This window comes from Alternaria novae-zelandiae (assembly GCF_023758075.1).
Source record: "Alternaria novae-zelandiae strain BMP 2774 chromosome Unknown scaffold_11, whole genome shotgun sequence".
Classification (NCBI taxonomy): domain Eukaryota; kingdom Fungi; phylum Ascomycota; class Dothideomycetes; order Pleosporales; family Pleosporaceae; genus Alternaria; species Alternaria novae-zelandiae.
In genome coordinates this window covers 690,665-716,332 of record NW_026056971.1, presented here as the reverse complement: position 1 = coordinate 716,332, position 25,668 = coordinate 690,665, and the positions used below count along the sequence as shown (strand labels likewise).

At 48.6% G+C, this 25,668-nt stretch overlaps 6 protein-coding genes across 6 annotated transcripts; 2 read left to right on the top strand and 4 right to left on the bottom strand.

The window, feature by feature from the left end:
* Positions 1 to 4,278: 4,278 nt before the first annotated feature.
* Positions 4,279 to 5,140, bottom strand: J4E88_006009 (uncharacterized protein; the record flags this gene model as incomplete). The annotated part of the gene is made up of 4 exons (XM_049399640.1): positions 4,279 to 4,353; positions 4,402 to 4,450; positions 4,500 to 4,741; positions 4,796 to 5,140. 4 exons carry the CDS (start codon positions 5,138 to 5,140, stop codon positions 4,279 to 4,281), a joined length of 711 nt encoding a protein of 236 aa, XP_049254653.1.
* Positions 5,141 to 7,248: 2,108 nt separating this feature from the next.
* J4E88_006008 (uncharacterized protein) lies at positions 7,249 to 7,848 on the top strand (the record flags this gene model as incomplete). The annotated part of the gene is made up of 1 exon (XM_049399639.1): positions 7,249 to 7,848. One exon carries the CDS (start codon positions 7,249 to 7,251, stop codon positions 7,846 to 7,848), a length of 600 nt encoding a protein of 199 aa, XP_049254652.1.
* A 102-nt stretch (positions 7,849 to 7,950) lies between these two features.
* Positions 7,951 to 9,599, bottom strand: J4E88_006007 (uncharacterized protein; the record flags this gene model as incomplete). Its single annotated transcript, XM_049399638.1, has 3 exons — positions 7,951 to 8,535; positions 8,586 to 9,325; positions 9,383 to 9,599. The coding sequence occupies 3 exons, from the start codon at positions 9,597 to 9,599 to the stop codon at positions 7,951 to 7,953; spliced, it is 1,542 nt and encodes a 513-aa protein (XP_049254651.1).
* An 812-nt stretch (positions 9,600 to 10,411) lies between these two features.
* Positions 10,412 to 11,300, top strand: J4E88_006006 (uncharacterized protein; the record flags this gene model as incomplete). Its single annotated transcript, XM_049399637.1, has 3 exons — positions 10,412 to 10,591; positions 10,684 to 11,096; positions 11,213 to 11,300. 3 exons carry the CDS (start codon positions 10,412 to 10,414, stop codon positions 11,298 to 11,300), a joined length of 681 nt encoding a protein of 226 aa, XP_049254650.1.
* Positions 11,301 to 19,321: 8,021 nt separating this feature from the next.
* J4E88_006005 (uncharacterized protein) lies at positions 19,322 to 20,303 on the bottom strand (the record flags this gene model as incomplete). The annotated part of the gene is made up of 3 exons (XM_049399636.1): positions 19,322 to 20,080; positions 20,197 to 20,208; positions 20,298 to 20,303. The coding sequence occupies 3 exons, from the start codon at positions 20,301 to 20,303 to the stop codon at positions 19,322 to 19,324; spliced, it is 777 nt and encodes a 258-aa protein (XP_049254649.1).
* Positions 20,304 to 23,414: 3,111 nt separating this feature from the next.
* Positions 23,415 to 25,103, bottom strand: J4E88_006004 (uncharacterized protein; the record flags this gene model as incomplete). The annotated part of the gene is made up of 3 exons (XM_049399635.1): positions 23,415 to 23,929; positions 24,032 to 24,039; positions 24,091 to 25,103. 3 exons carry the CDS (start codon positions 25,101 to 25,103, stop codon positions 23,415 to 23,417), a joined length of 1,536 nt encoding a protein of 511 aa, XP_049254648.1.
* Between the last annotated feature and the right edge of the window lie 565 nt (positions 25,104 to 25,668).

Sequence of the window (25,668 nt, the reverse complement as noted above, 5' to 3'; positions counted from 1 at the left end):
GTAACTATCTAAGTAGTTTTTATACTACTTAGTAGTAATATAATTAGTAATATAGCTCTCTTAGCTACTTCTCTCTTAATAGTGTTTAGCTTAGCGTCTAAGTCTAAGAGGTAGAGAAAAGAGTTCCCTCTAATATTAATAGAGACTTTTAGACAGTCTTAACGTAAGTGCTTAATACCTATTAGTTAGTTATACGCTTAATTATCTTTTAGGTAGTTATAATCTGCGTCTTTAGAGTTATACTCTTAGCCTTAATCTATAATAATATACTATTATACATAGCTAATCTTCTAGTTAGTCTAGTATTCTACCTTTAGGCTATAGTAGTTAACTACTCTACTAGCTTCTACTTCTACTAGTACGTAGTTAGAGAGAGTGCTAAGAGTAATTACATTAACTACAGCGCCTAAGAGCTTATTAAACTTCTATTCTTCTTTCTCTTCTTAAAGCTTCTCTTATCTAGCCTATTACCTTAATGTCTTAATAATATTAACTTTAAACTTATCTAGCTTCTTATTTATATAGTTAGAGTTAAATAGCATCTTATAGACTTTAAGTATATTACTAAAAAGAGTACTAATCTAAAGAGAGATTAAAGTGTCTAGAATACTATAGATTATAGCCTATATATTAGGCTTAAGCTTATTAACAATCTTATACTTTCTTAGTTACTTATTAGTTATCTTAGAATTTAGTTCTAATTATTCTTATAGTGTTCTAGATGCTCTATTGTCTAGTTATATAAGATTATCTTCTTTACTAAATTAGATAACTCTCTTCTTGTTTAGCGCCTAATAGCTTAAAGAGTATTCTATTCTATTCTTATAACCTTAGAGATAAGAGATGTAATTATTACTAGGTCTTTACAGTATTATCTTCTTCTAAACCTTAGAAGAATTATAAGATACTGCCTTCTTAGGTTCTAAGAATACTCTAGAAATAGTTATAGCTGTAATAGTATTATTACATTAATTTAGGTTCGCTAGACGTAGGTAGTAGTCTAATTTATCTTTAGCAAAGATACTTAAAAGCTTCTAGAATTATTTTATATTATCTACTTAGAGGCTTCTAGTAGAGTCTAGTATAAGCTAAACTAAAATAGCGTTGTTCTCTACACTAATTAGAGCCTTTAGGTTACTAAACTAGGCGTTAACTATAAGAGAGTTAATGTTCTTCTTTAAGAATTATTACTTAATCTTAGCTAAAATACTCTTAGTCTATAGTCTCTAGCCTAAGTTATTAATACAACTCTAGAGGTTCTTTAGCGTGCTCTACTAAAGCATATTCTATTTATCTATATAAAGCTAGCTCTTATCTATATACGCTTAAAGAGTTAGATAGTTCTACTTATAATAGTTGCTCTTATTATATACCTAATAATTTATAGTTACTCTAAGAGCCTATCTATTTATAGTGCCTTAATTATATCTAGTTTCTAGATTCTAAAAGCCTTAGAAGTTGTTACAGAAAGTCTAACTAGTGTTCTATTAGTAACTACTATATTACTACTACTACTAAGATTAATACTAGTTATTTAGCTAGAATTACCTCTAGCCTTAGAGTAGGTACGCTCTTAGATAGTTTGCGCGTTTATTAGCTTAATAGTCTACTTTACTACGTATATTAGAGTTATTTATAAGTTTAGTTTTGCAGTAGATCTACTAGATCTTCTATAGTTTTATCTCTAGGCTAGCATAATTAATCTTTAGATTAAGCATCTTATTAACTAAGTTATCTACCTCTATATTAGTAGGTGCTTTTTCTAGAGAAGACTAGAAGGTATAGAGCCTAAGCAGCTTATCTTAGAGTAGAACGTTAAGCTTAGATAGCTAGAAAGCCTATATATAGTTATCTTAGAGAGTTAGTACTAGTTACTAAGATTACTAATAGGCTATTAGCTGCGCTAGGTTAAATTTAACTTCTAGAATAATCTCTTTAACTACTTTAGAGGAGTTAAGCATATAAGCTTCTTTCTCTACCTCTAGATAGATAGTAAGGTAGTTACTAATCTTAGTGTAGTTAAATGCCTTTAAGTTATTAGTCTTTAAACTAAACTTGTTAAGTATCTTTATAGTATACCTAAAAAGTAGTCTCTTAACTAGGTAGAAATCTTAGTAATCTTTATTAATAGTTAATACTTTAATACAGTACTTACTACAAATCTAAAACTTTTATAGGTACTTCTTAATGTTTAGATTAGACCTTGCTTAGTACTAGAGAAGCTAGTGCTTAAAGTACTTAGCCTAAGCTTTCTGTTAGTCTTTATTATTAGTATAAAAGAGCTTTCTAAGAGCCTCTCTAAACTTCTTCTAGAATTTAGTAACTAGAGCGTTAGAATATTTATTTAAGGCTTAGATAATTGCCCTCTACTTAGGTTTGTAGTGCGCTAAAAGGTAATTAATCTTTATCTTATCTATAAACTTATAGTACTTTAATATATTTTTAAAACGCTTAAGAAACGTAGTAACATTAGTTCTATTAAACACTAGAACTGTCTCTAATAGGTATAGAGAAAGTTAGGTAGAATAGACTAGAGGGCAATTGCCTAGCTACTAGAGAGACTAAGCTATTATTTAAAGAAGCTTTACTATATTATTATTCTAGAGTTATACTAGAGGTTATGCCTAAGGCTGCTAGCTAGTAGTACCTAAGAACTCTAGAATGTCTAGTATCTTAATATTCTTCTAGAATAATGTAGGTATTACTTTAGGTTTTATAGACTTAGTTTAGAGAGGTAAAGATAGTTATTTAGTAAACTAGGCTTTTAAAGAGGCTTTAGCAACTAACTTAGATTATTTATTAACCTTAGCCTTATTAGATTAACTCTTACTTATTTATATAAAGTAGTATATAAGTATTATAAATAGTATAATAGCTAGTATAAATGTTAAACGTATAAGTGCTATTAATTAGATTTAACTATTTACTTACTAATAAAGTTAGGTGTCTTTTGCTAGAAGAACTATTACTACCTTTTTTATATACTATAATAGCTTTCTACTACTATTTTATTATTTAGCCTCTTTTTTTCTAGCTATACTAGAATTAAGATCTACTACGTTAGCTCTTCTAACCTTTCTTAGGTTTTATTATTTATTCTTAGTAGAATAATATAGCTATATACTTTCTATTATATTATTTTTTATCTATATAGCTGTCTAAAGAGTAATTAGCCTAGTCTAAACTTCTTGTCTAGCTCTTTGTATTACTTAGCGTAGCGCTACTATAGCTATATTATCTATTAGCCTACGTAGCAGTTATTATTATATAATTATTTATATTATTAAAGGTCTCTTAGTGCGCCTACTTCTTAGGTATCTATACTATTAAGTTTCTACAGCTTACAGTTTACTTCTACGCGTCTCTTAGGTATACTATTCTACGTATTATCTTATTCTCTATTTTATATACTTACTTATTACTTATTCTATTATATTACGCAATAATTATGTCTCTTCTAAAGCCTAGTTAAACTATTATTCTAATAAGCCTTTAGTAGGTAAAATGCGCACTTAAAGGTAGCGCGCAGCTCTTCTAAGGCAGAAGGCTAAATAGGTTAAGTTTTAGTTAGTTACTATATATAGTAGAGAGATTAGAAGTATCTTTATTAGAATAGGTACTTAATATAGTTAATTATATTATATATATCTAGTTGTTATTCTTATCTAAACGCTGTTTAGACCTAGCTTTCTCTAGCGCACTAACTCTTAAGCCTAATAGCTGTTTAGCCTATTATTATGTTACTAGTTTTACTACTATAATATATACGCTATTACTACCTTAAGATATATATTAAAGATTTAGACTATACTCTATTATTCTATAAACTCTCTATAGTATAGTAGTTACGCCTATTACTATAAATAGAAACTTTACTATCTTTATTAATCTAATCTTATAAGCGTAAGGCTATCTTAAATTAGACTTACTTAGTATTAAATAGCCTTAATAAGAATTAGATTAGAGCGCTGTAAGTTTTTTTTTACATTTAAAATAGACTTAAAATATCTTTTTTTACCTTTTATATTAGCTATAAGCAATAGTAGTAATAACTATAATACTAAATAATTATCTATATAGACTTTTTTTAGCCTTACGCGTAATCTTTAGCCTACTTAGCCTACTTTTAGCTAAAGTCTAATAGCTCTAGGCTGTATACTATACTTAGCTATACTATAACTTCTTTACTATTACTCTATATAGTTATAATACAGGCTAGTAGTTGCTTCTATATATATAGGCTAACGTACAACGTACACTGTATTGTACCTAAAAGTACTACGTTACGTTAGACACGCTGTGAGAGGCTGGGCAGGGACCTTGGCTCTCGAATGTACCCGAGACGGGGTAGGCCTGTGATGCGTTAGAAGACACAGTCTCCAAAGGGCCCAGGGATCATACCATATGAGCCATGTGATCCGGCGAATCTAGGTCTTCACCATTCCAACACCTGCTTCAGTCAGCATCCTTCCCTTTGCGAGATCTGCGTCACTACTCACGTCGGGAACCTCAAGTTGACCATGATGCCTGCTGGGCAAGGTTTGGTAGGGAACGCTTTGGTTTCTGGAAAGCGTGTGCTCGGGTCTTGCAGACAAGTATATGTAAGTTGAGGATACCTATCCGCTTCTGCCTTTGTAGATGCGATTGGTGAGCCGATGAGCATACGAAAGCCCGGTTGGAACGCCTTGACCTTCGCTTTCTGTTGGTAGTCGGCAAGCTGATTCTGCATGTAGTAAACAGTCTTCACAGGTGGACAGTCAGTGCATGTCCCTAGGCAACTTGTCTATCTACTCACCATACCGCCGTTTTGACCCTCAAATCCTGCATTGCCTTTTTGACTAACACGCTTGTAGGTACCATTCCTTGCGCGAAAGTAAAGAGAAGCCGTCCAGTAGTTGGAGAAGTCATCTGCAGGCTGGCAAGTCGTGCATGTGGACATCGCAGGTGGGTCGTGAACATCCGGGCTCATATCAGGAACAAACGAGTTTCCTCCGATGATCTGGTGGAGATGCGATGATGGAGCGTTGCCTGGTTCAACCAAAGGGTCAAGGCGATCTACGACCAGCTGCGAGCATCCGAATCGAATAAGAGCCTGAGTCGGGGCAACGAGCACCAGGCCGGCCAGGAAGTTCCAGAGCATCTTGGGCTATCTTGGTATGAACACAGCGTAATGATGAAGCGATGGGTGCGTTCTGGATCAGAGTGCTCCGACTTATGTATCAACGGGTAGAACCTCTTCGAGGCAGGAGTGCATGTGCCGAACGACGCACCTCACAGCCTGCATCGCAACTTATCGCTACAATCGCAGTAGCTGCCTGATCCATAAGGGATGGAAGCTGTCAGTGTCTGGTCCAGAAAGTATATTACCCCACCTGAGCCATGTCAGTGACTGTTGAACGCGTCTGATGAAAGAGGAAGTGCCGGGCTGGGTGGGTCATCGTTCATATGGGTTCTGTCGGACACATTGCAGTCAATCTCCAGACCCCTTCAACTGGATGTCTATCAAGAGACGCAAAGTTCACTGATTGCTCAGGTTGTTGCTATTCGACAATTGATAGTGTAAATGCATTCGGTGCTGATCCATACGTGATGAAGTCCGCTCGCTCTGACATAGAGAGCTACATACAGAGCGACGATGTGCGCAGAACGACTTCGGTGTCACCGAGGTAAGCACCAATCCCTTGTGGCAGAATAAGACTCCTCACTGTCTTGCACATCGTCCAGCGGTCGCTTGATGGAAGCTCTGAGGGTACCAACCCTTGTCGCAGTATATTGCGCCGGAGATTGAAGTAGACAAGGCACGGTAAGGGTTATGCTTAAGTCGGAAGCCTTTCTCACATCATGCCTCGAAAGAATTCAAAGGTGTTGCACGCCATCTGTGACTTGGGATGAAAGCAAGCTCCGCGATGGTTGTCCGCATAGCCGGATTGACCCCACAGGCCGTGCGTGCCATCAGGTATATTGGTATGCGGGGCATCAGCCATGACGACTGTGTAGTGTGTAGCCATTCTTTGCTCTGATCGAGGCTGCTCTTGAGCTGGAAACCCGCAAAGCATGCGCGTTGGGCAGCTGAAAGAATGGCTATCGGGGCCTGGCGCGAGGTGCTGGTACTCGATCGGCGCGTGAGGCGTCCGTGGGCGTAGTGCAGAGGGCGTGTCGCGCATTACGCGGAAGGTATACGGCCGCGGATACCCCCACAGACAGCGTGGGTGACATGTACAATGGACGACGCCCCTGAACCAAGTTTGTTGCGCGATGGAGGTGACAGGTGCGCGATAGCAAGCCTCGCGCCACAATGCCTGTCGCGCGCGTCCCAAAGCGGTATAGTCACTTCGCCGACACGTGTCAGCTCAACCATCAAACTCACCGCTTGAGCCTCATTTCCCATCACGATCGTTCGCTTCACGTGCAAACCCGCAGTAATGGAGATCTAGGTGCAGGAACGCACCAATCATTGTTCTGTATTGTCCAAGATGCTGCACGTAGGATGCAAACGCTTATGTCTCACATTTGGTCTGCAGCGTGTGCTCCACGCGCAGAGCTGGTTCCGTGGAATGACTCTTATCATGCGTGCGCGATCGTTGAGGCTGTTGACGAGGCTAGACTTGGATGTGATTCCCTTTGCTAGACCGCTTGGTGTTGTCTTCCCCATAGCGGTGTGCTGTCTGGAGTGGATCGTGAACCCGGAGCCGCGTCTTCGTAGCATATAGTCTGTAGTTCCCTCTTTGAGAGTGCCGTATACTATTCCTCTCCCTCGTCGTATACATTCCGTATAGTTATCTGTCGAACACAGCACCAATGCCTATCATGTCGCCTCACGTCATCACTGCTTTTCAGCAGTATCTCAGATGGGATAACGATATCAAAAGACATATCGATGCGAAGAATCGGGCACGAACATCTTCCATCACCCGAAGTGGTCACAGTGCTTCTACAGAATGGCAAGAGCAGATCATGTGGCGACCAGGCCATGTGAGGAGGAACTCAGCAGGCAGTGAGCGTTCAATGTAAGGCCGCAAGGATGGGTCTTTGTTGATAGGTATGTCTTTCACCTTCACTTCACGAATTCGAAGACACAAGCAACATGCTTCAACTATCACCATCACCACTCATGAGACCTGAAGCCATGAGAAAACTTTGCGCGTGGAAAGTTTCTCTCGCTCAACCTCATCCTCACACACAATCTCTGCGGATATTGTACAGCATACTAATAACTACATCCAGGAATCTCTCGCGAATCCCTTCAACATGACCAACCAGGGCACCTACAAGCGCCCAGACAACGACAAGATCAACTACCATCCCACCCCCGGGGAGGTCGTCACCAAGTTCACGGCGTACGCCGGCTACGCCAACCTACCAGTTGGCGGCTACAAGACCCTCGGGATCTGTCCTCCGGCCCAGGATGACACCCCCCTGGAGCCTACGGAGGACAATCCCTACCACGTTCCCGCCTACTTTGACCTGAGCGAGGCGCCTACATCCACACCTGAAGAGGTCAAACTCGAGTTCAACCCTCCGCTTGTGCACTACGCGGAGCTCAGGGGTGGCCTTCCAATCGGCTATGTCTGGATTCCACCGAGTTCGCCCGAGCCAATGCTGCGCGAAGTCACTCCCGAGCAGGATGTCGCTTTCACCACTCCGTTGCGGCCGGCGAGGAGCATGGGTACTAGCGAAAAGCGCAAGAAGACCGTCACTTTTGACCTCAGTCCTCAGAAGAAGCGCAAGCGAGATACTACCGCTGAGTACCAGGCCCGCTTCACCAGTCCGCTGTCGGAGGATCTGTCAGATGCGCCTGATGGTTTGTTGACGCCTGAGCCGAGGAAGCTTGTGCTACGCCGTCGCTAGTGGATAGTAGAGGGGAGCTGGGCGGATCATGGTAGACGTGGTTGAGCAGTAGACCGAGAAGAGGAGAGATTACTACGTTGAAGGGTTTGGTTGAAACCAGGGCTATAGCTGCTTCTTCCCATTCGCCTCCAATGCCATACCCTTTTGTCTCTTCACACCCGCCAATCCTTCCAATATGCTGACCCACATCTGCACCAACATGATGAAGATCCTCACAACCTGATCCTTCCACTCCAGGACTGGTTTTCTTCCCCTCATGAACTTGGCATCTATTACTTCCCATCCGGCATCGCCACCCAAAGCCTCTCCAACCTGCAATCCACTCCGGCATCCGTCTTCATGAAAACCATATCCTGTCCATGCGCCTGCGTACCAGATGCCTTGCTTTCCTTGGATCTCGTGGAGACGGTCTTGCGCAAATACCATGCGCGAGTTGTAAAGCGGATGTCGGTATTGGTATGTTGCCTGGGTGAGTGCAGGAGAGGGAGGATGTGGTGGGTTGAGAGTGACGAGGACGTTCTTGTAGACGTCACGGGGGATGTGCTGCAAAGTGTTCATGTCGTAGGTTAGGCAGACGGTCTGGAGGGCACCAGAAGAAGTAGTCAGGTTTGCAGATGATGGTGTTTTCTGCTTGGAGGTGGTGAGGTAGTTCCAGGCGGACCATGCTGTGCGTCGTCGAGGCATGAGCTGGGTGTTGTTAGCAATAATTGAGTATATTCAAAGCATTCAAGACTCACTGAAAGATCAGAATGCAGGTATGCTGTGTTTGGTGTGGTTTCGAATGCGTCCAGGATGTCCTTTTCCGTCGCTGTCGCCTCGTCGCCTAACATCCACCTCGCCTGGTCTCCATGACAAGCAAGTACTACTTCGTCAAAAGCCTCTGTCTGACCTTCTCCCCTTCCACCCAGCCTTAATTCGACTTTACCACCTTTCCTTGTTGCCGCTAGAACCGGCGTTCCAAGATGGCCTTCGCAATTGCCAGCCAGGTCCAGGACCGCATCTATGTATTTGCTAGATCCTCCTTCAACAGTCAACCAAGGTGGTCTCTCTGCTATGGTACTAAGTAGGTGGTGATTCCACATGAACCGTACCAACGTCAATGCCGGAAACTCCAAAGCGCATTTATCCGCGCCCGTACTCCATACGCACGCCGTCATTGGGATGAGGTAGTCATCTCTGAACGCATCTGAATACCCTTCTCTTTCGAGATACTCGCCGATGCTCATTTCTGTAGCGGCGACAGCTGCAGGCGAACCTGGTGGGATGGCCAGAAGATCCAGAGCAAATTGATTGAAGCGGATGATGTCGAATATCATGCGCCAGAAGGAGAGCTTAAGCGCATTGGAAGGTTGCGCGAAGAGTGAGCTGCCTGACGTGCCCGACCATTCAAAAGCACCAGCATCGCGAGATATGCCAAAGGTCATCTCCGAGGCGACGGTCTTGACACGCAACGCTGAGAGAAATTCGATGAAGTTTGCTGCACGTTCGTTAGACTTAAATCTATGTAGACATGTGGTTTTGATAGGGAACGAACGGTACGTAGCGGTGTTGAGGACGATGAAGCCCGTATCAACAGGCGTGCTCTTGCCATTGTGTGTCCACGGCACTGTGTTGGTATGACCACCAAGACGTTCCTCTTTCTCGAAAAGATGCACTTCATGCTGGGTATTGCGAAGTGCGTAGAGGGCGCTCAGGCCAGATATGCCACTGCCGACGATGGCTATGCGCTTCTTCCCCATCTTCCCGGACATGATCAACTAGCGCGTAATTATGGCGAGGATACTAACAGCCAGGTACACGGTTGGAGTTGACGCACCAGAGTGACGAAAGAAATTGAGCAAAGGAAAGCTGCTGCTGCAAAGATGCGAGTCATGATGTCATTGATTTGAAGCGAATGCCGTTTCAGTCGGCGCATGACTAGTGTCGAGGGAAAGTACGCACGCTCGAAATGTAGGCATTGTAGGTATCGTGAACTCTCAGCTGCGTGTTCTGAACGCAGGAAGAGGTCCGCGGCATTATACAGTCACTTGGCCATGCGTTCGAGACCCGCTCTCTTGTGGACACGGCAGACTAGGGCCCATGGCATTATCAGCATTATTGTGGAGCTGACTTTGCATCTTCGCATTGCTACCATGTGGAATACATGAGACAGTCAGGAACTATACGACACGGCTGATATGCAGGTGGCTCTCAAGGGGCCACAGCAACACCTACGTAATCACAACTTGGGCATCGACGACGCTCGTGTTGGGTAATGCGTTTTGCTAGCAAGCTGCGACAGGAGGTACCTTCATCGTATCAAGCAGGAGTGATGATATGAACGCAGTAAAGGATGTTGGGTGGCCTTGCCGCTTGGAGGTTCCCCAGATGCAGAAGCGTAGTGGCACACGTGACACGGCAGGGATGACCTTGGCAAGTGCGTAATGCGCCTCATGAGCTCCGACTCCAGGCTCGACGCTGCATTCACAAACACATCCAACCCAGGCCGCCATTCACACTCAAGGACGATAGCCCTCCATAAACAACGAAGCCTACACTGCGCAATCCAGACTTCACCGCCGCCATGTCCAACCTTATCGACGCCGATGCAGGCACCGAGCGCTTCAGCGGCTACGAAGCCGAGTTGAAGCTGGTGCAGGCCGACCTCAGCCAGCAAATAGAGCAGATCAAAGAGACCAGCGGAGAGCCCCGGAAAGCCGCGATTAGCAGGGCAGAGCGCGCGCTGGAAGAAGCCGAAGAGCTGGTGAGTCGCCGCCTAAACACACCTGTTGCGCATGCGACAGCCACCACCACCACCATGTACAAGACCGCGCAGCTAACTTACCTACCCACCAGATCGGCCAAATGCGCCTGGAAAAGTCCAACATCCCCGCGAACCTCAAATCGAAATACAATGCGCGCTTCCGCAACTTCGAACACGACCTCGACACGCACAAGCGCAAGCTAGAAACCTACACGACAGACAAGGCCAAGCTCTTCGGCGACCGCTACACCGACAACCCCGAAGGCGGCGATGCGCAGCTCGAGCAGCGCCAGCAACTCCTCTCGGGCACCGATCGCCTCAACAGGTCGAGTGGACGGCTGCGAGAGAGCCAGCGCATCGCGCTCGAGACCGAGCAGATTGGCGCGGGCACACTGAGCGATCTTCATAGGCAGAGGGAGCAGATTACGAATACGAGGGAGAGGCTATTGGAGAGTGAGAGTTATACTGATCGGAGTATTAAGACGTTGAGGGGGATGGCGAGACGGTATGTTCTTTCCGCATCTTCTTTCGCATCTATCATGCAAGCTCCGGTTGATGTGGAGTCTAGATGGATGCCCTTTTGATTCTTGCGAGAGAGAGTGCTAACGAGACTTTGTGTAGGATGGCGACGAACCGCATCATTACGATTGCTATCATCACCGTCTTGGTGCTGCTTATCATTGCGGTCATTTACAGCAAGTTCAGATGATTGCTTCCACGTGCGCGACGCGTTTCTGTTTGGCGTTTTGGAGCACAGTATATTGTACAGATGGGTATTGTTGGTTTGAGGTTTAGATATCGAATGGCATCCACAACTGTCGTTTCAGGGAGCAGCGTTCTGCTACATCTACAAGCCGCATATTCTGATTATTGAAGCCCATGCATTATTGTGTTCGCGTATTGATGGATCTGAAAATCCATGTCGTGTCTACTACTACCAGGGTATTACATTATCATCTAACCTTGTTCGCTTCCGTGCTCCCTCACACCAGTCGTGATTGTATGCAGAATAGAATGTAGGTAAATCCAGACACCAGTGATTACATATTACATATTTTGGGCGTAAAAGAGAGAATGTATGACAGAAATGCTCTAGAGAAGGAATGGCTGATGTGAAAATGCAAGATAACAAGTCTAAAGCGAACTTGTAGTAAAAGATGCGATGCTTAGGATGCACGCGTGGAAACAGGACAAAGTGTCGTTTCAAGATGTCGTCCAGCGTGGTGTGTAGCAGGGGTACATTAAGTAAGGGGCCCGGATCCTTTGTCGGCGCGGTGTTGACGGGGCTATTACCCGCGCCCGAGGCGGACGTTGTGTCTCTCCAATGACATGGCCTCAGCACGTGTGCGGCCATCGTGGTTGTCATCGGTGATGTGGTGGTGTAACGAGTGTGGCGATGACATGTCGTAGTCAAAAGCGACTCTGATGTTGCCGATGTTGGAGCCGCTGCATTGGCGGGGCTGAAGTAAGCCTGCTTCGGGTCGTAAGAGCGACATGAGTCGTATCTTCATCGTAGCATTAGATAATATAAGGACATGTTCTGTGGCGTCATGTTTGGATAACGAGCGTGTTGTTTAGGTGTGATGAATCGTACGTTGTTCTGACAGGCGGAAGGATCATCTAGAGTCCCGTTCAGTCTGCGGATCCAACGGGAAAAGGCGTAAGAGGTAACTGTTTATCTTGTCCCGGCACAGGCGTCCGTGGTGGTAGTGGCGATGGCGTCCGCTGACTGCTTGATTGCCGGGCACTAGGACCCAGTGCCAACGGTGAAACGGTTCGTAGAGGGGCGGGGAAGGGTGGGCTAAAAGGTGTGACAGGCGACATGCGGAGAGGATCAATGCTTCCTTGGAAACGGGTAGCAGACCGTCCTCGTGGTGTGCTCTGTGTGCTTCGTCCAGAACTACTGCTTGCGTTGCGAGAATGGTTGTTGTAGCTGTGCATGCGGATTGTGGTCGGGCGGCTGTTTGTAATGGAGAAACGGCCGCTTGCGGTCCGAGAGAGCGTTGCTGGGAGTGGCTGAAGGGGCATCATGTCGCTTTGGACCGAATCTGCCCGCGGCGGAGTGTATGTCTCAAGCTTCATGGCCTGTGAGGTGTTTGGCCGCGACGATGACCGCGTGCTGGGTCTCGTCAATGTGGTGGCAGTACTGGGCCGGATGATAGTATTCCTAGACGTGTCTGGTGCCGTTCTCGCAGTGGCGGTGGGCGGACGAGTCATGGTCGTTCGTGCTGTGTTGGGTCTGGTCCTCGTAGCTGCGGTACCAGGCCGGACGCTCGCCCGTGGGCCAGCTCCAGGCTTTTGGCGCTCGATATCGAAGGCTCGCTGGTCCGTGTATTGTGCCGCTGTCGAGAAGTAATGCGGTGCTATCAGAGCGAAGAGCGGTCGCATAGCTGGTAGACATGCACAAATGATTCCAACATTCACCTCCACCGCAGATAGTGTCGCGTGATCTTTGTTGTCGAACGAGACGTCGGTCGAGTTGGCGATGTCGTCCAAGGTATACAGTCGGATGATAGAGACCATGGTACCGCTGTTGATCCGTTAGCATTGGTGATACCCGAAACTGCCTGAGTTGCCCTACCTTGCGCCCAGCACGAACATGCCCACTAAGCCTTCCTTTTGTGATTTGGGTATTTGAAGGGCCCGGACGATAGACAATGGCATGAGGAAGATGACTACGTCTTGCGCAATGTTGACACCAGCATTCGTAACCCATATGACAAGTTGGTTCATGCAGCGTCCGTTCCCGATGGATTTGTCCCATGCAAAAGCGACGGGGCTGCAGATAAAGACGCTCGAGAAAGTCGACCAGCCGCCGTAGGCTACGACAACACCCAAGACAGCGAAGCACGCTATGCGGAAGTTTCGCACAGGAAAGATACGGAGATACTGTACAAGAATGGATATCTTTGTCACAGTGAGTGTGAGGTTGTAGACCCAGACGCTCGCCCAGAATGACTGTGTGATTGTTAGTCGCAATACAGATAAGCGATGAAAGGTAGAAGCCCCTCGGTGCATATAGGTGACGCATCTGCATCACTCAATGTCGTGACGACCGTAAGACGTGCTGCAGTCAGGCACCTCATCAGGCACCTCATAACACATGAGCCGGGATATCCAAGTATACCGTCGGAGAATGATGATTTTTCTGCACTTACAATTTCCAGTCTATCTAGCTTGTCGTCTTCAATTCGCGCACCGTGCTCTCCAAGGCCATTCATCACTTGCTCCGCCGTCAGCACAGCAAGTGCGATGGAAAGAACCTATGAGTCGTCAGCAAAAGATGCACGCTGCGCAACCAGCTTCACTTACCATAGCAAAAACGATGCATGCATCTTCAGGTCCAGCTCCCCTGGATATTACCAGTCGCGTAAAAAGTCGTAGAAACACCACCAAGCCAGAAACAAGTGTGAAAGCAAGTACAATGATATTAACCCGGGTGCCAGCGGGCGTGATGCTACTCGTATCCATATTGACAGTGTTATTAGAAAGACGAGTGCGTAGAACAGGAAATCTGAGGGACTCGGAGTAGTAGACCTGCGAAAATGCGCATGGTTCAAGCACTCATAATGGCTGATCCGGAGAAGGTGGTGATTGGGATATTCAAAAGCGGATCGGGATAGGAGATGCGGTGCGAGGTCGGTACCGCAGCACGAAGTCGAACAACAGCCAATGCTAGAAAGATGGCTCGGTGTATTTCAAGAAGGAAAAGCGCTCATTGGTAAGGAAAGTCGGACGACAATGACCCCCGGGACTTGAGTGAGACGCAGGTTCGCGACGTTCATGCTGCATTTGGAAGCGCGAAGGGGACCAATATCGACAAGACTCTCCACACCATGGGCACGTTCCTGCAAAAACGACCGTCTCATACGTACGATAGTCACGGTCCGCAGATCGCTTGGTGCACTGACCTAATGCTGCCTTGTGGCGACTGGCGAGGCTCCAGGTTTGGTAGCAAAAAGGCAGAAATAGTCGAGGAAGGGGGTATAATGTCGCAACTATACCCTTAGGGCCAACTCGTGGCAGCCACGGTTAACAAGTCGCCGTGTTAGGTTAGCTTTAAGGTTGCATGGCTGAGGCCATGGCGCAGCGGAACTGTTGATGTCGCATGTCAATAACTAGATGCCGCTTTGACAGTTCTGTTTTGTTTGGAAAGGCTGTCTGTACACTGTCGAACCGCTGTGACAATGTCATGTGGCGTGTGGTGGATGAGTCTGTCGCGCGCGAACATTGCGTGAGGGGCTGTGGTTGGCCCACCAAGCCCGCGTACCTGCATGTTGTGTGCTCGAAGTGTAGCAGCTCGGATGGTATGGCGCAAGACTAATGACCCTGCTGCAGATCTAGCCGAACGCAGACCGTGCACCGAAACCTTGGGGACTATCTTACGGGTCTGAAACGGACCTAAGACCAGCGGCGTGCTCTCCACCATATAACGTTTTCTCCAGGCAATTGGCGGCTTTCTCACACAATCTTGGTAGATTTGATGACAACAGAGTTGATCGATAGGAGGCTAACCTTATTTTGGCACACCGATGAGGCCCGCACCATGCCGCTAACGGCCGAAGTCGAGATCTCGTCCTGCTCTTCGACTAGGGAGCGACCGCGGCTGATCCCCGGTTGCTCGATTTCACGTCCGAGTCACACGTGGTGTAGGGTTCGGTACATGCCGGCCTCAGACGCAGGTTGGGTCGGATTGCGCACTCTGTTCGTTTACAACCTTCTCTGCATCTTGTGACAATAGCGTGTCGGTTCTGACGCTTATGACTCAGAATACGTTGAGCGAGAAGAATGCCAATATTGATGTGACCAGACTTGTAAGCGAATGCAGAGCCAGATCTCCTTGTGATGAAGCAACCTACGAAGCTCCAGCCTCGTCTATAGCCACGGTCGGCCTTAAAGTTTGTGCGCTATCTCTCTGCAGGCGGTCGGACGGCTGGAATGGTGCCAATGAAGTTTCCTTAGGACAGCGTTGCCGAGGGTTTAGACCAGTCATGCAATTATCGACAGTTGTCACATTGAAAAGCGCCGCTGGTCTTGTTGTTTCGAGGATGACCGTTATTGGTTTGATCTGCCGGAGTCGCCTTTTCCCTTAGTCCTGTCAAACGCTGTCTTTGGAATCAGCGACAAATTCATCCATGTCGAAATCGTCTGCATAGATTTCATGCATGACCGAAAGGGAGCTGTCGCAGGAGCCAAGAAGAATTTTTGCCTGAGAACGAAAGCAACGTTGACGCGCCTCATGCGACTTGGTGGAAAGCATAGTGACTTGAATGGGGACAATGTTGTCGGCGATCCAACGCGCACGGCATGGATCTACCAAGTAGATCCAAGGGGAGCTCGGTGCTTTACGCGGGGGTCCAGGGGACATGGTGGAGAGCCGTCTGGGAGATCGTCATGTGGTAGCATCGGTGGACGCGACGCGTGATTTATACTTTTCGGCACCAAGCGCGAAGCGAAAGCAAAGCCGATCACATACCGACAGTAGGCACCCGTGGACTGCATCGTCCTAGACAACGCTGATCTACGCTCTTCATCGCCTTCATCGTATAGACCGTCTGGGTACGAGAAAACAGTCTGTGAGGTGTGACGCGTGTCGCACAGCCGTAATAATATGCAGCAGGAAGCTCGCGAATGGAAAGCGACCAACCGCCTCATAGGCGACGAGCTGCGAGCGCTTGCGACGTACGGAAAGCGGTGACACATGGCGGGGGGAAGGAGCGTCGGACTTGATGACTTGTGGTGTTGAAGATGGAGCTGCATTTGCGATGGGTAAGAGTGCGCTGCAGCTGAGGTTGCAGAAGGCGCGCGAGTCGGTCGTAATGCTAGCAGGGAGATGACGGCGACATGCTGAGGTAGAGCAGGCTGATGGACACATAGCAGAGGGCGTCGCAGCAGTCATGATTAAGGCGCTGACAAACTCTTCTTCGATTGAGCGGCAAGCCGCAAAGATCAACGAAAAGCAGCGCAAAGCTAGCAATGGGTGTCAAAAATTCCCAGCCGATCCGAAGACCAACTGGAGCGGTCATAGTTGTAGTTTTCAACTAGCAAAAACGCTACCTCGGACGAATCCTCACTGGTAAGCGTAAAGCCCGAGCACTTGGATGCAGAAGAGAAAGGAGGACGAGGGGCCGCGGCATTATATACTGTCTGAGTGCGCGCTAGCAGCTTGGCGCGCTAGTATCATGTGACTGCGCACGTCCGCGCAGCAGCGGGCGAACTCCGGCAGAGGGTCTCTCACCCAATGGCACGAGCAGGCGGAACTAGGCAGCAGGTCACGATTTTCACTCTGCGCAGTGTCTGCTTCATGCTCTCCTGCGGACGAGACCAACAGCAATAAATTCACGGTCGAGCTTTGATAACCCTACCTGCATCCGCTTGCAAGTCCACAATTACTCACTGCCGTAGCTGCCGCATGCCGCATGCCGTGCGATCCTCTGGGTGGGCCGACGCACCATACCCACCACGCTTGCAAGACTTTTTGTCCTGCCAAACTTGGGCATTAGGAGTGCAAGAGTAGCGTCACGAACACGGCGATACGTGCGCTCTGTTTTGGGCAGCAATCACTGCGTCGGCACAATTGGAACAGCTTCTGTGCGTACGAGGCGCTGTGCAAAGACAGTGCCGCGATCGGCAATGCGAGACTGAGGCACCAACATTCACCTGTCTAATTCTTCTACCAGAATAATCGTCGCGCACATCATATGCTGGCTTTTCGCATTGCAATTGAAGATACTCCGAAGAACGGAGTTCGAGCTGGAACAGCTGTCCAGGACTTGTGCGACGCGCTTCCTCCCTATCACCACTATGCTTCCACGGGCGAATGCGCCGCCCCTGCGTCTTTAGCTGTCTTTCGAATTACTCGCATCCATGGCGATACTATGTATCTGGTAGCAAATACGTCACTAGCAAGCAATTAAGGACTGAATGAGGCTCCAAGAGGAGTTCCGCCCTTGTGTGGTCATGCGCGTCCGAGTCAGAGTATCACCAAAGGATTCGTGATTGCATCGGAAATGCTCTCCGCGTAACTGCCGGCTGCAGTATCAACCAATGTAGGACAAGCTCGTACGTTGCGAGGCTTTGTTGTACCCTCCGCGGTGACCAACACTCGCCAACGCCAGGGTGAGGGCGGACCCTTTCTCCCTCTTCGCTTCGGAGCCAAATGCCGCCCATGTTCGAATCGAAGCTTCGCTTAGGGAGATACATGAGTATTTCAATGTAGGATTCAATACCTGTATGTGCTTACTTATTATCTATCTCGTCCTGTCTGCGCCTGCCTCCTGCGTCCATGTTTACTTCGCATCACGCCGGATCCGCTATCGCTGCAAACGATGCACCAGCTCATCGACGGATCTCATGATCAATCCTCGTCTGTACACGGCTTCATCTTCTCCGCATCCGCCAGCACTCCTTGCTGCTTCAAGGTATGGCTAGACCGCAGGAGACATCATCTCACCTCATCATGAGGTGACTATCGTCGAACATGGAAGCCTCAGGATGGAAAGAGGTACCCTGAGCACCTGAACTACCGTACCCAGCCTGAACATAAGGTCCAGGTATCGACCCTGATGCTTGACCCATAGTGTCGGATTGCGCCGATGAATTCGGCGACGGGCCTGCACGACTGTTGGAGGTCGACGATCGCACCACCGAAGGCTCCTTCCGCTTCCATAAATCCGATATATCGACGTCGTATCGTCTCGCCAGATCCTCAAAGCAGCCGATAGCCACACGGTGCGCGCGCTCTGCCACGGGTCCCTTCATCATCTGCAGCCAGCGGATCGCCTTTCTTGTACAATGGATCATCATTTTAGGCTCACAAGACGTCGATGCTGGGTATGAGAGACCGAGAAGACAGACAGAGATGGCTTGCATCATGTGATGCACGAGACACCACCAGGGACACTGCTCATACATCTGAGGGTTGTATTCCTCTGGAAGAGAAGCGACGATTGTTCTGGCAGCTTCGATACAGCTGTCCGCCATGCGCCTCGAGAAATTTGCGTCGCCCGCATCCTTCCATGGCTGTCGCCGTGCAGTCAAGCACGGCCGTGTGAGCAAGATCCGCGCGGTGCAAAGCTGGAATCGGAGAAGCACGCGTTCCCGGGCGAACACGTCATGCGGTTCACGCAATCCTTCATGCGATCTAAACTCTGGTGGTAATGAGGAACTCCACTGATCGAGACGCTGGCTCAGAAGATGGGTATCCTGTTGGATCTCACTTGGCGACCGGATCATCGTACCCGCGGAATAAAGAGACGTGAGAATGTTTTGGGATATAATGGACAGCTGAACGACAGCTCTGAAGTAAGAGCCTGAGTTGACATCTGTTGCCCGAGACCCTATCGCCATGTGAGGAGGGTTCGCGGCGATATTTGAAGAGGCGGAAAATGTGGGCGAGTCTGATAGTGATGCAATCACCGTACGCATGCCATGTGTTGTCTCCGCTTCTCCTAGGGGTTCCTCTCCTGGATTCGTCATAGGCAATGGCACCGAACAGCACGAGTCCACAATGATGCTGGGCCGGCCAGTAATGATACTGAGAATTCTCTCAAGTGAGTACAAACTCCACCAAGTTTGCACCAACGTCTCACGTTTTGATGCGTTTGCAGAGGGGTCCTCGTTCCGTACATGGAGACCGAGAGAGTAGGCTGATCGCAAAGCCACACCGACAAGCGTCCACGCCCTGGACTGATTAGCAAGACGGCACTAACTCTCCATCCGGATTGCGACTTACCGACTGACTTGTCCAACACTTAGCCAATAAAACGCAAGAAGCCCCAAGCCTTGGATTTGCGGTACATCGGAATGTGTGGTCAGGGAGGCTTCATTCAACCCAAAAGCCCTCGCTCTTGCGTGGAACAGGTTCGCATCGCCCTCCGGCCAGTCCTTGTTGTAAAGATACGAATAGTTGGCGCCGATAGCGAAAACAAGATTCAGGATCGCCTGCCACTTGGGATTTAGACGCGGTGCCTTTCCCTCACGTAGCGCCGCAAAGTATACGCGAGTTTGTTTGACGAAGTTGCGTGGTAGAATCGGGAAAGAGTCGTGCACTCTGAGCATGTAGCATTGCACCAGATGCTCGGCGAAATCGGGTCGCGGCAGCTCATACGGATCCACGTAAAAGTTGACACTCACGTCATCGCAGTCGGCCCAGAAGCTGAATGAGCTTACTTGCTCGTTGCTGAGAACGTTCGAAGGACGGCGTTGGGACCTGGATCCGGACCATTCTCCGTCTGGTCTTTCTTGTTGAGCAAGAGCTACTGTACGCAACCACTGTACTTCTGAGCTCTTGCCAACGAATCCTGTTGACCGGGCTCCGTCGCTACTGTGTAAGTCTTCGTCCAGCAGATCCAATGCCTCAGTGTCAAGATGCTCGAAGTGCTCGAAACCGCTCGCCTCTCCGCTGCCTTGTGAACCATGACTGTCGACGTCTGGTTGCGAGGGGATTGGGGTCGGAGTACGCCTCTGTTCTGACAGGTCTTCATCCATCTAGCCCATGTCAGCTTTCTAGTCTTTCCCTTTCGCGTCTTGTGCATAAGATCTATCAGGACCCAACTCACATCTTCCAAAATGTCGGCAATCCTTTCCCCATCCTCGGTGCTTACCCGGTCCCTTAACTGCGTTAGGAAGTCGGTTAATTGGTGGCATTGTTCAGTGACGCTGGGAATGTCAGCAATGCAAACATAATTTCCAGGGGAGACTGGACAGACATTTTCAATCGATCTTTCCGGGGCAAAATGTAGACGCATTCGCGATTCGTGGTCGCACAATGCTTGCACCTTGGCTTCTCGCCCGTGCATTTGATCTTGTGGGAGCGACACTAAAAATGCCGCTGTCAGAAGCCGTACCAAATTCAAAAAACACTGGCCTATCGGAAAGCCCATCGGCTGAGACTCCTGGTTAAACCAGGAGTTGTGTAAAATCGAGCACCCGTCATCGGCACAAAAATCTCGTACGCGATTCAGACTTACACCAGTACAGGCCCGTGGGACTCGACGCCTGTCCTTCAGTCCACTTTGTCTTTGCTCGACTCTCTGCAGCCGTGGAATCGCAACTTTCTGTTGCCCGAACAAAGGGGAGCCATAGTTTCCTTGGTAATGATGCTCCGGGATGTTCGATGCCATGATCCAGGGCAGTTTACCATGGATCGACGTGGGATGTTGTTCGAAAGACCGAACGTAATTCCAAAACAGAAGAAGACGACGCGGCAAGGGAGCGAGTAATGTGAGAACCCCAGACTACGGCGGCTACCCGAGATCACCTTCGACCGCATTGAGGCTTCAGGTGAGCGTCTACTGCCAATCCGGATATGGACATGCAGCCTTACCCACTTGATCTCACATGTACCCTGAATTGTACGCACACACGCTTACAGCTGGATGTCTGTTGAGCTAAGGTTTGCGGTTCTTCTCAGTCCCTCGGAAATCCCGTCGGGATGCTTCACCGTGGCCAATAAGCGCCTGGCTTCTCCCCAGCCCTGGCCCTCCGATCCCAATCATCAGAATTATTGTGGGTTGATGTCACTCTTTCCCTGTTATTGGTGTCCTATAGAACATCATCCAACGGTGATTTCCTCTATTTCAACTTCATGAAAGCTTTGCCACCCACAAATTCCAGTCGCCAACCGATTTCCCAGCGACAAGCTGCGCGGCTGCGTGTCAACCAGGATACCCATTCAGGACTTTGGCTTCCCAGGGCGTTGTGGTCGGACCACTTCGCATGCGGCCACCAACTTCTACAGTACCGCTTTTGCCATAGACTAGGATTCTATGTGTTTACGGGAAAGTCGATCGACATGCAGAACTTAATGCCAAATCTTACATGTGGACTATTTGGCATTGCGTATACGATCCAGGCGGAAAATACAATTCCGATATCCCTCATAGGATAAGAGTAGTAGCTGGACCACGTAATGCTTGCTCAGCAATTGTGGGAGCATGCAAATCATACTCTCGTGGGTCCTAGCTGCCAGCCTCCAACCCTGCAACACAACCAGACGTGTCAGTGGTGTTGCGGGGCAGCTGACTCGTTCGACAGAGTCGAATGGCACTACTATTCTTACTTTGAGCCTGGAACGTACGCCAGCTTGAAGTTGAAGGACGAGTCGGCTTTGCGGCACAGTAATACCGGATAACGAGAAAGTATGTACTTGTCACTTACATATGCCGACCGTTGATCGTCAAGTTCAGGTATGTCGCTCTTTACTCGAATTGACTAGTTACCCTAGCTAGCGCAACGAGAGTCAATCTAAAGAAGCACACCCTCTGCCCCGTTGTCATATCTGAGGAACTCGTAACGAGGAAACACCCGCGCATGCTAACACTAGGACGAATTTATCGACGTGGGGCTTTCGATCGCTGAGCCTTGTCGAGCATGGATCTTGTACAGAATTGGTGTCGTGTCACCTGCGCGGCGAAACAAGAACGTTATTCAATTGACTCAAGACCTGCATCTTGAGTATGAAACCTTATGAAATGGCAAGTTGATGCATGACGTTAGGCAGGCTACATTTCGGTGGCGTCCGCAGAACCGCCAACCAATAGTAAATTCGCCACGATCAGCCCTGCACGTGGGGTCCGTCTCTACGTGCGTACGCGCCCGCTGCAGGCACGTCGCAACGAGTAAAAAAGAATTCATGCTTTGATCTGGAAAATTTGTCAAAGGATCGCATCAACGCGATAGTCTCGTACGCTGTGTCGCTACGTCAGCCAAAAAATTTCCGACATGTCAATGTGTTTCACGCTCCGCGGACAGGCATGGCACGTAGTTTTTAGTACTCCGCGCCGATCTAAACAGACGCCCCCCAATTAGTAGACGCCCAATCTTACGACTTGTGCATATCGCTTAATTCTGTACGGTAGATACGGTTTAACTCAGTTAGCAGATTCGCGCCGTCCCACAGAAGTACGATAAGACCACAATCCTGCATCACAGGATCTTGTTCAGGATCTCGCTCTAGTCGACCTCGATCAGATCCCGAGATGCAGAACTTGATGTTGCGGTCCAGTTGTGGCTAGCCTTTCGGCAACCGGCTTTGTAAGGTTTCGGATGACAACATCTGCGCGCTCACACTTGTCCGGACGCACATCCGCCGTTCCTCCCGCGCGGTAACTAACACATACATGTCTTTCTGACACTTCCTCATGCGACCGTTTACGTCCAAGACCGTGTGCTTCCAATTCGATCACTGCGCAATACACGATCCGCTGCTTCCTACACGCAACCATCTCGCATCTGCCGGATTTTGCAACTCTCAATTATTCTGCCGTCGAGAGCATGGTGGAAACGGAAACTATAAAGACAAGTCAAGAAATCAACATACGAGCCGAGAGACGAGTCAAGATAAGCTGTGGACACCATAGTCCTCGGATCCTCCCCATTTCGAAGTAGCTGGAAGACAATCGAGGCCACCATCCCCGCACATTCCTCAACAGAGCACTTGCGACTCAGTATTTACCACCGTTTTTAGCCGTACCTGGCAACGTTTATGGGGCCAACTGCTCTCATTCGGTGGACTCATCGCATTCGCGTCTGGTGCTTATAGAAGCGATAGCGAATCCTGGTTGAGATGCAGCCACCGCATTGTATTAGTCTGTATCCAGGCTGCCACCGACACTAGTACGCAGCTCTTCTACGCTCATCACGGTAGATGCAGAAAAGCAAAGCCTCCGCAGCAGGATTCTCATGCTACGATCTTGACGAAAACAGGAAGTATTCACTAAATCCGGCATCGCGCATGGCGATTCACTTCCGCCAGTCAAAGGACCTAGCATGATACGGTAGCAGCCGCGATCGCTACCCACGTGCAGAACCACCAGAACTCTCAAGGACCCCACTGCACGTTCTTCAGCTTAAGCTTCATCCCATTCCTCGGCTTACTAGCGATCGCACCACCTACGACAACCTTCTCTTTAGGGTTTTCCATTTCCAACTCGAAGCTCCCCACAAACGCCGCAACAAGCGCCCTTAGCTCGGCTCTCGCAAATCTCTCTCCTGTACAGCTCCTAGGCCCATGCAAAAACGTGAGAAAACTGTAGTTGCTGTCCGCCCCACCGTTCATCGTCGCGCGCCCCGTCTTGCTGTCGATCCAACGCTCGGGTACGCATTTTTCAGAGTCCGGGCCCCACAGCTGCGGATTGCGGTTTATCGCCCATGGAGCGATCCATACCATGGTACCGCTGGGTATGATTTGGCCACAGACTACCGTGTCTCTGATGGCGACGCGCGCCGTGATGGGAACTGGGGGGAAGAGGCGCAGGACTTCGTTAAGGACGCAGTTGAGGTAGGGCATATTCTCCAAAAGGCTGGCGGAATTGAAGCTGGAGTCTGAGAGGACTCCTAGATCAGGGATACATTGCTGGATCTCGGAGCGAAGACGCGTTTGAACGGCTGGGTGCTGAGCCAATAGATGAGACGTCCATATCAAGGCAGAAGACGTACTTTCATGACTATACCGGTCAGCTTTGTGCACGAGTGGACTTGAAGGTAGGGGTACTAACCCTGCGGCTAACAAGGTGAGGAGTTGATCAACCAGGTTCTTATCCGACAGTTGGCTGTCGCGTATCATGATCGACAAGATGTCACGGCTCTCGGCATCCTTATGCTGCATCTTTGCCCTCCGCTCCGCTACAAACTCGGAACAAATCCTGCGCAAATTCCTCGTCGTAACCCTGGCCCGCTCATGCAGCTTCCAGGGTAGGATGCTGACCAGCCAATGCGGTAGGACAATGTTAGCCACATAGTACCACATCTTCTCCGCGGAGGGCTCCAGAATCTCCTCGTAGTTCTTGATCAACTCGTCATCGGCGTTCAACAGAGACCCGGTATCTCGACCCATACCAGCGAGACAGATGAGGTCCAACGTCACCCGCGATGTATACGCACAGATATCCAGTACGCCATCTGGCCGCCCACAAAGCTCCTGCCTAATCGCGCCGCAGAACTCCATCGACTTTGCGCAAAACACAGGATACAACTTTTTAACGTTCCTGAAGTGGAACGCAGGCGCTAACCTCTTTCGCTGTAGCCTGTGCTCTTCTCCTTCACTTAGCAACAAGCCCTCTCCCAGGAACTTCATCAGGAACCTTCTTGCTCGAGACGGTTTCTCGAAATCATAGCTCTTGTGCACCAGTACATCTGCCAGTGCCGCCGGCGTAGTCAGGATAAGTCTAGTAGTATGAAGAAACCCTCGCCGGAGGATGATGCCCTCGTTGGGCACTGTCTTCATGGTTTGCAGATGCCAGTCCCCGCCTGACTGACGCTTCTTCAATAGCAATCGGCCGTGGCCGAAGAGCGGGATGAAGCCTTTGGGTTGCGGCAGATTGCGCAGTGGGCTAAGGAAGAAAGGATAGAGGACCATGTTGTAGAAGACGAGGACTGTGTTGTTGAGAATGGTAAAAGCGAGCCAGTACGTGGTGAGAGAGGTGTCCGGAAGACATTCTGCAAGCACATAGCGTGTGACGATTGCTTCAAGAGCCGGTAAGAGAATACAGTTCGCGCCGTTGAAACTCATGGTTGCGATGCAAGTGCAAGAGAAAGGAAGGAGAAAAAGAAGGCACACCAGGAAAGGCTCTCGACGATATCAGGTATCTGATATCTCTGCACTTTTTCAGTGATCTCTTTGTCTTGCACACCTGCAGTCATGTGGCGCGTGAGATCTTTTGAGCCACGCATGTTATGGTCCCCGATTGGTTCGTTTTCTACAGCCGCGATCTATCACGCAGGTCCCTTAACCGCGTAGCAACATCTCTGTTATAAAATCAAACATTGAATATATCCAAGCGAAGGCGTAGCTATCGACTTGGTATTGACAAGCCTAGGCGTCGGGCGTAATAGGCAGCATTCTGAAGTCGACATTGTCATCCAGGCTTATTGTTCCTGCAGGTGCATCACTCAGCTCAGCCATGGAATCAAAACATACCCACTACTGGAACGCGATTTCAGGAGGCTGAAAACATAGCAGATTGCCTCTTATCACGCATCCCACCACTACACCACACTCTCCCCTCCCCTCAAATCACCACCCCTCTCCATCAACCCAATCTTCTCTTCCTCACCCACTAACCTCTCCGCCGTCC